We start from the raw sequence: 14,547 nt of genomic DNA on the forward strand, positions 1-14,547 counted from the left end.
GCCTTCTCATCCCGCCTTCATGAAGATAAGAGTTGGGATTTTTTGTTCTTGTTCCAATGATGTGCCAATTTTATTTGATTTTGTTGTGTTTTTTCCCCAATGCCAATCAAGTTGTCTTCTTTTTTTTTTTTAATCGATGGGTTATTTGAAAGTTGCCTTGACAAACATCAGCCTAACAAAAGAAAGGTTACCGTGTTCATCATTTTATTAAATAGTTTAAGATGCTATTTATAGCCTTGTAGAGCCAGATACAGCAGCTTTTAGAAGGTGCTGTTACTAGGTTTGGGGCGGAGGGGGTGTTACAAAGTCCATGACACTGAAATTGGCACTGCATTAAGATTTACACTATGTCTAAATGATCTAAATGAAAGGAAATTAAAAACATGACATGACAAGTGATTATTTCTGAAGTCACTCGAAAATGACGAGGAGTGAAAGGAACAACAAAGAAAGGAGAGAAGGGAAAAAATAAAGGAGAGGAGCGGTTACATTTTCCTCTGCAGGGTGGAGAGAGCCAAGCCTCCTAGTTAAAGAGGAATTATTCCACCCTGCCATTACGGAGAGCTTATCTCCCCACTAAATCACCACCTCCACACAGAGGGACTGTCTCTTCAACAGGCAACCCACCATTTAGACCTAAAACTCCAAGCTCGAGTGATGGGAGTTGCTTTGAGGCAGGGAGAGACAGGCAGAGGACAAAAGAGAGCAATGGCGACTTATCACATCAGCGTGGTTATGAGCTACTGAATCTAACAAGCTGCCAAGGCCAGATGTCATTCATAATAGAGTGAGGGTCTGCTCTGGGCGTCGTGCATATTTAGCGAGCTTAGTACAGTGTACATGACCTTGTTTTCACCTCACAGCCCCCTGTGTTAAAACCTCTGCCAACACTATCACACACCCACAACTCGCCCGCCATACTCCTCTCGCTTTACCTCTTTACGGCCCTCCTCTTTACAGAGCCCCGCACGCCCTCGGTCCTCATACAAATTTAAATAGCATTCTGATGGCATCTGTCTCTACTACTATCCATTAAGTTGTTTTGTTGACTTCGCTAATGGAGAACATGAGGTGCAGATGTCAAGCGTGCAGACAACCCAGCCAACAAAAACAGAAGAATATAAAGACAAGGTCTCCGTCTCATTACACCTCTCTTTATTTCATCTTTCTATTCATTCCCGTTGAATGAATAGAAAGATGAAACTAAAGCCTTCAGTTTGTTCTGAAGGTGCTAACAGCTGGCTGGTTGAGACAAGTTAAGGTCAGCTACTTAAAGATTCTTCTTTAAAGCCTTTCTCACTCTCTTCCGTCTTTTGTTTCTAATATTAAAGAATGCCATGTTTCTATTCTCTGGTAACTTTAACATGATTGCAACTTTACTTAAGAATGAGAGAATCCTGAAACCAGCAAGATTACTGAGATAGTTCAGCTTTGGGAAATGGTACTTTTAAGAGTGATGGGAGGTCTTCTGGCTCGGTTCCCTTAGAAGAGCTGGCTCTTATGGCTCCCAAATGGCTCTTCAATCGGAGCCTTCTATTTTAGCCCAATTTATTAATTATACATATTTTGTGTGCTGGGAAACGTTTTTTAATGCATCATTTTGACACAGGTCTTAATTTTGTGAATTCAATACTGCTATGGGAGAACATACACATGGGGCTTAAGGCCTGCAGTCTACAATATCCTCGAAATGCGTCGTTACTTCACTTTTTCCTTGCGTTTAAATCCGGCTCCCTGTCTCTCTGTTGCTGTGTTCCAGATATCTTGGAGTTGCGTCACTCCCGAGTTAGCGCGTTCCAGATACAGTGAGGGAAAATTTATTTTGGTTCTTACCAACTTAGAGCCATTCAGGTATCACTAGCAACACGGCATAATACTTATTTTTATGCTCTTAAAAAACACATTCGTGGATAAAGCCCAATCAGTCACATTTAGTGAATTACAAATACACAACAGTGGCAAAACAGGTTCAAAGTCTACAGTTTTTAGTACTGTTTATGTTCAGTGCTGCCATCTTGGATCGCTACCTCAGGTTATGTTGGTCTGCTCCAACATTCCGGGAAATCCAAATTGACGTGGTGTTCCACAAAAAAATCATCTAAGGGAACACGAAAATTTGTACCCGGTCTGTACGACTACCCTCGCTGTCTTCCCAACTGATGCCCCCCTTCCTTCTTTTACATAATGGTATAATCTAAGTCTGAAACTGCAGTTCCACAAATGGCCACTTGAGGCTCAAAAAACATCATAAAAAGCCCAAATTTTACAGCACAATTAAACGTATTTACGTTTCTGTACCAGCCTGACATTTAAAGTGTTTTGGTCCTTATTCCTATATAAATGTCACCATTCATGAAAAGTCTGGAGTCAGGTGGGTCTTGACACAGTTCACAGTTACTCTTTCCACCCGACGATCAAGTGATCATTCCTGCTGTACATCTTTAAGCTGCACGTGTAGCCGGTGCACTGTAACGTAAATTATCTGCAGACAAATCAGCATAGTCACAGGTGAAAAGCTAGTGGGTCATTTAAAAAAGCTAGAATGAGTTTACAATATATAACCCAAGCATGCCCACTTCTGGCTCCAACCCCCTACCCCACAAAAAACCAAACAAACCACTTGGTAACCTAAAGGCTTCACAACACTCATCCACTAGACAACGGGTTACTCACAGTGGCTACATCTAGCTTTAAACGGTGAGATTATCCTATTTCTGCTGAATAGCTACACTGTCAGGGCTACTTGATAATGTGCTGACAATTTACAGTTGGGTAAAAAAGTATAGAGATTGTAGCTGATGGAGAAAGTGTTCCTGAAACTACTTTCTTGACGCATCAGTCTGACAGTCTTTCACAACAATAACATCATAAACTGCTGTTTTTACCTGCATCGAAGAGTCAGCTCTCAGTTACGCCGTGCTGTGCTTTTAAATAGTTCCATCATCAAATTCTTTCGAAAGCATTTAATAGAGAATCTCCTTGTCCTTGACTTGCAGCTGGTGAGCCCACAGATATTCAGCAAATGAGTTTATCTAAGCTAATCTCACCATCTGAGACTTTCTAAAAAGCATTCAAAAAGCTGACAGAGTCAAGCGCTTCTTCGTAATACATGACTAAAACCACAGTTACTGATCTGCCTGACTAATATCTGTAGACAACGGTGACATTCAAGCCTCTGGGGCTCATCTGAAGCTACTATTCTGTTCTAACAAGTTTCAGTGGATTCTCCAGCCTTAAACAGAGCCTCCTCCTGAGCACATAGACTGCTCTGCAGGGAAAGCCGGACATAAGCTGAAGCTCTCGTGAACCCGTTCCAACCATCTCCGTTTCTTAGAAGCTGGGACTTTTAATTGAATAATGGCCAGAGACATATGGGTCCTCCTCACTCAAGCTGTATTTAATGCTATATGGCTGACTGATAGCAGAAGCCCTGGCTCATTCTCACCTCACCTCAGCCCCTCTGGGAGCAGAAGGGAGGGAGAATAAGCCCTGGTAACAGGCTGCAAGGCCCATTAACTAATGACAGAGTGTATGTACAAGTCCTTTTTACAAGGAAACCCAAATGCTAATTACTATGAACTCTGGCAGTGCTGTGTGTGTGTAAGCATCTGCGTGTGCGGTAAAAGCCTTCTGCTACTGAGCATATCATTTCCCTTAGAAATCCTGACAGATTGCTAATACTTTAAATGTATCCGCCCTAATATAATTGAGTTAGCCGCAAGACAGCGACCCCACTTTGTTGATAAACACCTGACCTGTTCTGAAATATGAAGCCGGTGCTCTGCCACGTATAAGCGCAAGGTATTCAACTTTTAGCAAAGATGCTGAAGGCAACAGCAAAAGAGTGCTGCTGTGCTGTGGCCCTAAATCACTGTACTAAGTGTACTATTGTGTGGTTAAAGATTTAAAGAGTGAACACAGCGAAGCAGCCCTGTGTCTGAGCATGCCAAGTGCAGAGGTAAAGTGAACTTCCACCCACTCAAACGACTATTTCAGAGGGTGACATCTGCATTAAAAGAGGAACAGAGTTCACCACGCATTTAATACAGCGTAATTATAGTGTGTATAAATAAAAGTAAATTAAAAAACAAAACAGACAGGCCATTTTGGCGGGGGGAAAGCACTGGCATGTCACACATTTGATAAAAATGACTTTAGATGTGAAGTCGCTTTATATATGATCAATACGCAAACATTAAGAAAAGAAGCTGGGTAAAACTGCCCCACCACGGGGGGGGAGGGTTCATTTTCAGCAGAAGAACGTAAAGACAGCATCAGCTGAGGTGCATTATCAAAAGTATATTATGGCAGCCATGTTTCCAAAATGGAATTAAAACAGTACAAATGTGGTAAGCAAAAGAAAAGAGCTGATGTCTAAATACTGTGAACTGCGACTAAAAGAAAGTACTGTTGAGTTTTCAAAGCCTGTATGAGAAGAGTGCTCCGGAGTGTCAGCCCTTTCCCTTTTCTTTTTTTTTAAAGCTTGCATGGCAACTGAAATTCAGTGCAAGAGAAGTGCACCTGTTTCCTCTTAAGACTGCAGTTACAGCCATGACTGCACTGTGATACCATGATACTGATATGGAATATCTATTACTGACACAGTATCACGTAGCAGCTGGAGGGCTTGGCTGTTTTATGCATACATATTTAAGGGTTAGCTGCTTTCAAGAAAGCTGCTAAAAAGGAGATGTTACATAAGACTTTCTGAGCCTCATTAGTTTGGATGGCAACACAAAGAACGGCTGAAGGAGTTTTATGAAGTAGAAACAGGTAGAGATTTCTTGCTGCTCGTACTCCTCTTTGTACGATTCTGACAGAAGAAGCAACTGCAAAGTATAAACTCGGTTAAATAGCTTAATGAGGTTGGTTTGCACAAAAGCTCAAACACGTTTGAGCCACATTCAGCAAAAGCATTGTCCTAATTGTGGAGGATTTAATCAGTTTAATCTTCAGCAGGAATGCACATCCCTCATACTGTACACTCTCACATCAAGCCTGATCCTAAAATTACCACACAAAAAAAGAAAAAAAGCCTCTGTCACAAGTCGCGGCACGCTTTGATAGAGACATGTAACACCGAACATGCAGCTCTACTGTAGTTTTTGTTGATAACAAAACACACACACACAAAAAGAAAATACTACATGAAAAATTACACTTTCTGAGCATGAACACTGCGGCACTAGACAAAGAAGCCTTCTGAGACAATGTGTGGGATGATAAAAAAGAAAAAAAAGAAGCAATTTATAATAGATATCAAAAGCAGAGGTCTGTAAAACACTGGCAGGTAGAATTATGCTGTGTGGGTACAAAATATTATGCAAAATACAAATATGGAGGGGATATAAAATCCTGTGGAAAAAAAAAATCATGCTTTTTGCCGAAGTGTAATGGAAGCCATTTAAGCAGTCAATGATATCCCCCTTCCTGCCCCCTCTCTGTTAAGCCAACTTCTTCCAAGAGAAGAGCATATCAAATGGGCTTTAGTCTCAACAGCTTGGAGGCAGAACAACTCAAACATGCCCTGCAGAGAGAAAGCTCTATGTCAAAAAATCACAGTCGACCAAAACCAAGCCTTTAGTTTAACGTTCACACGAATCACAGTGTTCCAGATCTTCTAGCTTGAAAGTGCCTCGTTTTGTTTGGATTTTTCAAAAAGACTTGATTATTGCTTTTTGTTAATTTGAACTGAAAAGCAAAGCGACTTCCTTATCGGGAAGACTTCCATCCTCAACCTCTGGCTGTACACCAGATATGAGGACAGAGGGGGGGGTGGAGGATGGATGGAAGGATGCTAGACAAGAGGACAGGTGGAGATGGAGGGAGTAGGCAGATCCCCTCCTCCCCTGGATGTGTGTGTGTGGGTCACAAGCCAAAAGAGATGCTGCAGCCCAAAAGGGAGGGTAGCTCTACCTGAATCACTCTGACATCTCCTGCAGGTGCTGGTTTCTGTGGGGTTCAAATTACACATTTTTAAATGTGGCAGAGTTATGAGAATCAGAATAAACACCAAACATAATGCAGTATGACGGCTAGATCTGAGCAGAAGGTTGAAAGTGCTGGAGGATCTCCGTGCTGCCACCAAAAACACTCTTTATTATGTTTTTAATGTATCCATTTGCAGGTAAGCTGAGCTTGACTGAGACTCCCTGCAAAGATTCACATTTCCTGCCATAGTATTTATTGCAGATTTAAATGGTCGCTCTGATGCAATAGATATTTTCATTATGTGTGCCATATATAATATATTAAACTACAAAAGCCAAGCCAATCCTTTGTATATAACACATATGCATCCTAAAATGCTCGTTCAGTAAAATCAAAATATACGTTTTGGTTAATCTACAGATTATTTACTGCTTGTTTAACCAACCAAAAGTCCAAAACCTTAAAATAGTTGGTTTACAGGGACATGCAACTTAAATAGTTGCGGACTCGTTTTGCTTCCCTTAAATCTTTCGTGCGGGGAAATCTTCATGCTTGCTTTGGGTACATTTGCTATAACTGGGAGTATGAAAATCAGGTGACTTGCATCAGATGCAACAGAGCATGTCCTCCATAAACTTCTCAGCCGTGGGGGGCGGGATGTCACCAGCATCCATCCGTGATCACACAGCCACAATCCACAATAAAACAAAATGCACTGTTGCACTCAAAGGAATCTGGAAACAAGCATGCTCGCATACAAGGACAGAAAAGCAGCTAAAGTAAATATGAAATCTGCGGTCTGTGCTGGTGAGCAAACAAACACATTCGGTCTCTTGGCGTCAGGGAAGATGTGCTTAAACAGTAAAGCACCTCGAATAGCTCGAAAGAACATCAGAGAGGAGCAAGCTGTGAATGAACTGCTCTTATCAGCCACGTGCAGCTCGCCACCACTGGAGGGAACGAGCAAATATCACATGCTTAATTATAACTACACGCTACTTGTCTCAACTTCCACAATGAGTCTTTCATCTCACACTGTTGTTGCTTCAATGAAATCATTAGGGTGAAAAACACAATCAGAAATTCTGAGATTTCCCGCGGCTGCTCTTTCATAATCTAAGACAATGATTAAAAAGTGATGAAATTCCAGCTACGGAAGCTGGGTTTTTTGTTTTTTGCACATGAATCAGTAAACAGCGATTTCACGAGGAGCGGCCATGAGAGGCCATCAGCACACCTCGACTAGATGGGGGAAGTCAACGCCAAGAATGGAGAATTTCACTGTTTCCTGAAACACTTCCTGCTGTCCTGCCCTATTGCTCCTCCCCCACTGATCACATCAATACCCGGCATCGGCTTGTCCTGCCAGAAATCCCTTGCTCAGATTCTCCAGTCATAAATCGAACGCTGTTTCGCTCGGGCCACACTTGCTCGTGGTGGGTGGAGTGACACATGTAAGGCATGGTAATGATTCACAGAAAAGAAAAAAAAAAAGGCAAAACAAACTGCAAAAACAAAGTAGGCCACACACACACACACACACACACACACACACACACACACACACACACACACACACACAAACACACAAACACATCCAGTTCAAATGTCAGGAATGAGTCACTAAACAGCCTGATGGGAAGTACTCAGAGTGCACTCACTGGGGTTCACCAAAGTGTGTGGAGTAAGTGATACAAACAAAGCGCTGGAGCCAGAGAGAAAGGAGGAAGGCTAGAGGGGGAGAGCGGCTGCATGTGGCTGCGAGGTTGAGGATGCAGACGGTTTCAGTGGTTTACACCCTGCTCAGGCTAACAGGAAGTGCTGCAGCGCCACTACCGCTAGCTGGAAGTCATATTGTGCCATAATATAAATATGTATATTTCTTTCTTTTTTTTTAACCGCCGGTCAGTGAATGGTTACGATATTGTTTACAAGAGCCATTTGCTAATTAACTTGTCAGTTTTAAGGTTAGATTAAACACTGATTGAATCCCCTGCAGCGCCCTCGTGTTTTTATTGCCTGGCTGCCCTTTGCTCATTCAAATTCTGTTACCCTTTAAAAGACGCACAGCTGACAACACGGCAGACATTAAACACTTTTCAGCATCACTGAAAGACTGAAAGAAAAAAAGAAGCCTTTCTGTGCACTCATCCAACTGCATTGTCCTTCCATGACTACACTCTACACCCCCTCCTTCCTCCTCTCTCTTCTTCTCTCCTAATGAGTGGACAAGCAGACAGGCTCTGGCTCCAAGCACAGGTCAACAACTTAAAAAAAGAATCCACAATGGAAAAGTGGGTCATCTTTTCCTGACTGAAAGAGGGACACTGACGCACGTACTCCTAACACCAACATGAGCACGACCTCTCTTACATTTCATAAATCTGAAGGATTTTACTAGCTGTACGATGCTGCATAGCCACCAGGGCTCATACAATCATAGTGTAGCATTGTAGCATTTCTATAATTGTAATGTTAAACTGACAACCCTAAATCCTAACTCAAGATAAAACTTAAAACAACCTAAGTGTAATGCACTGCGAAGTGTGTGTTTGCACACACGAAACAGGCAGTCAGTGTAACCCCTATGACAGAACAGCATGTAGGTCAACCTGTGGTCAGCTGATCTCTTCTGATCCTCTCTGGTGCGAGCGACCGGTGTGTTACACTACTACAAAGCTAGAAGCCCGTATTATTAAGCCTGAAATGCACAAATGTCAAGGCACAGCTGAAATGATTATTCCTATTTTAAATGTACTAAAATAACATACTTTAAAGAAACACTGCAGCTAATTGTTGCTTTTTCTTCTTGTATCAATCATAGATCAAAAGCAGTTGCTCAACTGGCCTCTGCTAACCCCCTGATCATCCGCTATGCATACAAACACACTCGCTTAATACGCCAAATAGTTCTGTGCTAGAGAGGCACGTGGAGGGGGGAGCGCACACACACACAGACACACACAGACACACACACTCTCTCTCTGACACTTACCCAGAGCCGGGCAAAGTCCCTGCACATCTCATCTCATTCCCTTCATAGCGCAGAGAAAAGACTCAAGTGTCACAAATGCTCCTGTTTCTGCAGAGGCCAGTGGCAACTCTCAAAGCTTTTTGCTGCTTCCAAGCCTCCTGTGCCTGTGCCTTATCACTCTCACTCTCTGCACAGATCTCTCACTCTGCTCACTCTTTTCTTACTTCCTCTGTCCTCTCCTGTCTTTCTCCCTTCTCTCCCTCTCGCTCTCTTTTCGCTTTCTTTCTCCTTCCTTGCTCTCTGATCTGTCTTTTTCCCTTGTCCAGCGTCTGCACAATGCACATCAATTATTCAGAGGCAGTCTCCCAGTTTCTCCAGCTTATCCAATCAGAGCAGGGCTCTGCACTAATGGGCTCCTGCTGTACCTGCTACCGGCTCCAACACACTCTTGAGACAGCAGAGAGGAGGAGGAGGGGGGGGGGTGGATAGACAAGAGGGAGCAGTGGAGGAGGGAGGATGAGAGGAAGAGATAAAGACAGCGAGGCGACGCAGACAAACAGGACTAGCGATAGAGACGGCAAGATATTTGCAGCGCTTCTCACCTCAGTTGTAAGGTGCCGTTATTGATGTGTAGGCTCTAGCTCTCCATTGCTCTGTCTCTCTAAGCTGTTACACATTTCACTGTGGAACACACACATGCATGATCCAGCAATGTGACTGCCATTTGTCAGGAAGGGCAAAGAAAACCAGAAGAAAAAAAACAAAACAGAAAAACCCTGCAAGCTCAGATTGCAAACTTGCATAAATGGGTGGAGCTTAAAACGCTGGCTGGAAGCCTACACACGAGGAAGGAAGTGGGAGAAGAAAAAAGATCAATCTTTTCAAAGACAGACAAGAAGTAAGTTATCGGGCTTATCAGAGAGGGGGACTCCTGTCCGCAGGACAATAAAATCTGACAGCGGCCACTTTGCACATCCAGCTAAGAAGACACACCAGAGATTAGCAGAATATCTGAAGTAGATGAATAAAAATGCGAGGCACACAAGGGTGAATCTGAGTTCATTGTCTTTGCGCGCCCACCTCTTAATAATGAACAGGAAAGACCTAACCCGACGTTGTTCTCGCTGCCCTTACCTAAATGCTAAGATGGGGCCGCACAGTCAAATAAAGAAGAGGGAAAAGCCCACGGGCCTCGTGACAGCTGAGAGAAGTTTTTCTTTTGTGTGGTTTTTGTGCAGCGTACGCAGTCATTAACAGTTTCACAAATGTCCCACGCATAATCGAAACGCACAGACACAACAGAGGCATTGTTGGCCAGAAATATAACTTTAAAAGGGTGTGTCGAAAGCCCCTGGGGGGGAGATGATGGTGGGGGTGTTGGCTGAGGTCCTGAGATGTGGGTGCCAGATCAGTCAACCCTGAACAAAAGGAGGATTTAAATCATTTGCTCATCCGGTTTTGACAAGAACAAAGTCTTCTGTGTGTGTGTGTGAGTGTGTTGAGTACAACTGCACTGTCCTGTCAGCTGGGATATTACTAAAATGAATTCGCTTGTAACTGTATAAACCAAACCAATTAAGGAGTGTGTGATAGAGGGCCCAATCAGCCAGAGGCAGCAAATGCAGCTTCCATAATAAGTGTTTCCCCGTGAGTTTTATTTCTATAAAATTAATAGTAAAGTTCTGAAGGTAGTTTTGGGGGTTGCATCATCTAAAATGAACCACTGGAGAGTGTCAGAAGAGAGGCCCGTCTGCTAAAAATAAACCCAGTTTCCTGTTAATAATTCAGAGCCCTGCACTTACTCAGCAGTAATTAAATATAAAAGTCTGTAAGGTTGATTGGGTCAGTAACAAAGGATGCCTACACTTTCCTCTAGTTGTACATACACATGCACGACTCAAAGATGGAAAGAAAGACAGGCCGAGAAAATCAATCAGGTGAAAGTAAATTGAAGCAGATAAGTGGAAGACATGTCAGATTGTTGTAGGCTAAGAGAAGAAAGACAAGGGTTTGTGTCTACGCACAGGCGCTCACACAGTGTGCCTACACAGAGGCTAATAGGAGGACTCATTCTCTTGCAGTTCTTGTTAAAGTGAGGGAGTTTACTGGCTAGTGAAGTGTGTGTTTTCACAGGACATGGGGGTGAGTTACAGCCACACCCTGGAAGTTTTCTGTCACTGTTGACACAGCAGAGCGGCTGTTTTCCTGATCTGAGCTCTGAGCGTGCTCCGCTGACTGACAGAGAAACACCAGCTTTGCCAATAAATTTCATAAATGTCAGATGCGAGTGGGTGGAAGGGACTCCACCAGCCACCTCCAACAAAGCCTTCTCATCATCGTTTCCCCTTTTTTTCTCAAATACTCGTTCTTAACCAGCTGAATCAGGGAAACTACCCTAACATGCAAAACACAGTGCAACACACTGATCACTTGTGTAGATATTAGTAGATCTAAAATCGCCCACTACACCAATGATAATGCAGTTAGTAGTTAGTTTATGCTCTGCTATGCAGACATATCCATTAAAGCCCAACAGATATAGGACTTTTAAAACCGATACTGATATTTGGTGATTTTTAAACTAACCGATAGTTTGATATATTAGCTGATATTTTTTTTTCTTTCAGACACATTAAACATAAACAGATTTCATTAACATTTGCTATGCGTAGTTACTTATTTACTTGTTTACGCTCGTGGTTGTATTTATGGCATTGCTAACATGTGTCGTGGAAGATTCAAAGCGCCCTCTGGTGGGCAAACAATGCAACGTCAACACTCGTAACATGGTTGAAGGGTGTTTCTCCCACCTCGTCTTTGTATATAAATTTTCATTTATCTGCTGTTATAAGTGCAGACACAGACAGATTAATATCAGCCAGTAATCTCTACCCACCTATACAATTGTTGGGCTCAAGCAAAAAAATGAAAAAAATCTATGTGTCAGGTACAACTTTGTAAGTAAGAAGCTTAATAAGAAGCATATCTCTTTAGCATGCATTTAATTAATCCAGACAAAGCAGGTATGCGTCACCATGGCAACCAAGTGACCATAGCTTTAAAACGTTGTATTTTAATCCAAGGCAATCTTTAATCTTTTTCTAAACCCAACCTCACAGTTTTAGACCATAGCTCTAACCCAGTAGTTTTAATGTCCAAACTTATTCAGGAAACTATTTTTAAATAATAACTTATTATTTTACAAACTTTTGTGAGACTGTGCAAGTGTATCTCTGTGAAACAGACAAACAGAGAGGAGAGAAAGGAGAGGAGACACAGGTCATGTGAACATGATGTACTTGAGTTTATGACTTGTTATGCACAGCTTTCCAACAAGTGCACATCCATCTAAATTCTCTGGTTGAGATGAAAGCTTTGTTTAGTTCTAACCTTGAGCACCTAGCCATTGTCCCATGTTCTCCTGGCAACGGTGGTTCTTGTTTTTGCGTTTTCCCCTCCGCTGACTGGAAAAGCACCTTTTCTGTTTTACTGACTTCTCCTTTCACAAACTAAGCAGGAGGAAAAAACCTACTGCTTAAAACTTCAGCACTGGGAACCAGTATTGTAAGTGAGACTTGCTAGTACAGGAGAGCAGGCTACAGGAAAGCTGCTGAAGGAGGGGGTGGGGACTAGTTTGCAAAATCATATATATATTTATAGCATTACACGAAAGCTAGAGTTAAGTCTATGCCATGTTAAGGCCTGGAAAAAATGTTAAATATGTAATTTTAATGTATGCAGATAAGGTTTTACAGTTCGAATCATTGTTTGGATAGGGACTTTAACCTTCTGTGTAAATTACAATATCACTCGAGATTCCAGTCTAAATAACTATTATGTCTTTGAGTTAGACAAAGGGAAAACAAGCAGCAACCTGTGTGTATCTTAAACATTAAAGCTAAAAAAGCTACCATTCCAGGGAGGAGCCGCCTCTAATCCAGGGCATGTCGAGTCACGCTGGAAACATATACACATTCAAAACAATCCAAGTCACACTTCAGATGTAATCCGAGTACAAACAACAGGAGGAGATATTTTCAAGGAGATGAGGTGACAAGCTGATAACTGCAGACAACTAAAGCTGATCTTGGTGACAATTTGTGAAGCTTTTCCTTCATAAAAGGAAGATAACTAACTCTTTATGAGTTTATATTTAGAGTAGCAGATTCACTGAAAAAGGCAGCAGAAAAAGCTTCGACAGATTTTGTGATTAATCTAATTTCCTATGTGTTGTGTTTTGTGCATTTGTAAGGCGGAAAGTGCGCCTCTATCATCTAATGAACCTCTGAGGTGTAAGCGTATTTGTGCTAGACTACAGATTATTGGGTGTAAAACATAAACACAGATTTACTTAAGTTTATTTTTCTATAAACCTGAGCTTATAGCATGCCTACTCCAAAAAATAAAAAATAAACATGGAGCAAAACATCAATGCTAACAATCCTACTATGCTAACAGCAGTAATGCTGTGTATCTTTGCTGGTTCTGAGAGTTAACAGTGCTAATGCTACGTTGCCTAACAGCAGATAGGTCTCTTCTCTGGCTGATTCCAGATTAGAGCAACATACTAATCCCCCAGGCTTCACTGCAGGGTCACAATCTCCAGACAGCTCATCGTCAGCTGCCTGCTGTTGCTGAAAATCTTTCTACTTCACTCGACAGATCTCACAGTCAGCAATTTATACTTTCATACTGTGCAACTATGCCTTTGTACTTTGTTCATGGGTTCAATTACTTGCAAGACACTTAATTGAGACACACAAAAGAGTTGATGTAAATATTAAAATGCAAAGTCAGCCTTCTTGGAAACCTAAAAGTTTAGTGATTAGTTTCTAATATGTTCACTCAGCATTTATTTGCATTCATTCTACAGTCATTTGTGGCTGCAGTTTTTAAAAAAACCCACACAAATATCATTTTAAATGTTTTTGTTGAACTGCTCTAATGGAGGGTAGGGATAATTGTTTCATCAATTTCTTATTTGACTGATGCTTTCAAAGAAAGTGTCAGTGTGATTGATCTGCAGTCTGCCTCCATCCCTGAGGAGCCTACAGATAGCATCCCAGACTCCTTGGCCCTTGTCTGGGCTCTCAGGTGTCAGATTCACAGGCTTCTGTCGCCATGCAGACTCCAAGAACATTGTGCAGGAGCTGCACAATTAGACACACACGCATGCATAAATGCACGTACATACACACGCGCGCGCAAGGCAGGTGAAAAGACACAAACGACCACACAGACAGCCGACACTTCTCTACATCTCTTTCTGAGCGCATGGATGTATCTTTGATTTCATGCACACATCTTGTCTCCGCTGTCATCCCCTTGTCTGGCTTCTCAGACAGACGTCCTTGTAAGGGAGCTAAGACGGAAGCTCAGTGAGTAAGATCTGCCCTGAGTCATATCTGCTTCCCACCCCAGCAGCCTGTCTGCCCTGTTTAATGGCTGGCTGCATCATATCTCACATCCCTCCCCCAACCTCGCATAATTACACTATAGTACCCATTTGTCTCCTGTACATAAACAGCTCTTCCTGAAACCCTCGTGCTGTCTTCTATTAGATCCCAGAACCATCAGCAGGCCTGAAGATGATTCTGACTGTCAGTCGGGCCCAGCCCAGCCCAGCCAGGCAGCCTGCCAGC

At 42.4% G+C, this 14,547-nt stretch overlaps 1 protein-coding gene across 7 annotated transcripts in view; it reads right to left on the reverse strand.

Annotated features, from left to right (window-relative positions):
• The window catches only part of zmiz1a (zinc finger, MIZ-type containing 1a), a 122,101-nt gene that overhangs the window by 12,136 nt on the left and 95,418 nt on the right, over positions 1–14,547 (reverse strand). Inside the window, exon 1 of one of the 7 annotated variants that reach the window (XM_004551639.6) lies at positions 9,508–9,697. The exons of 4 other annotated variants lie outside the window; for them this stretch is intronic. Coding sequence is in view for 1 of the 3 variants with exons in the window: in XM_023153440.3 (XP_023009208.2) it covers positions 5,917–5,974 (58 nt within the window). In the remaining 2 variants the exon portion in view is untranslated. Of the gene's footprint in view, positions 1–5,916; positions 6,049–8,926; positions 9,358–9,507; positions 9,698–14,547 lie in introns of those variants that run through there. 2 more of the 7 variants (XM_004551638.6, XM_023153440.3) reach the window with 2 other exon arrangements.

Source organism: Maylandia zebra, linkage group LG13 (assembly GCF_041146795.1).
Source record: "Maylandia zebra isolate NMK-2024a linkage group LG13, Mzebra_GT3a, whole genome shotgun sequence".
NCBI lineage: Eukaryota > Metazoa > Chordata > Actinopteri > Cichliformes > Cichlidae > Maylandia > Maylandia zebra.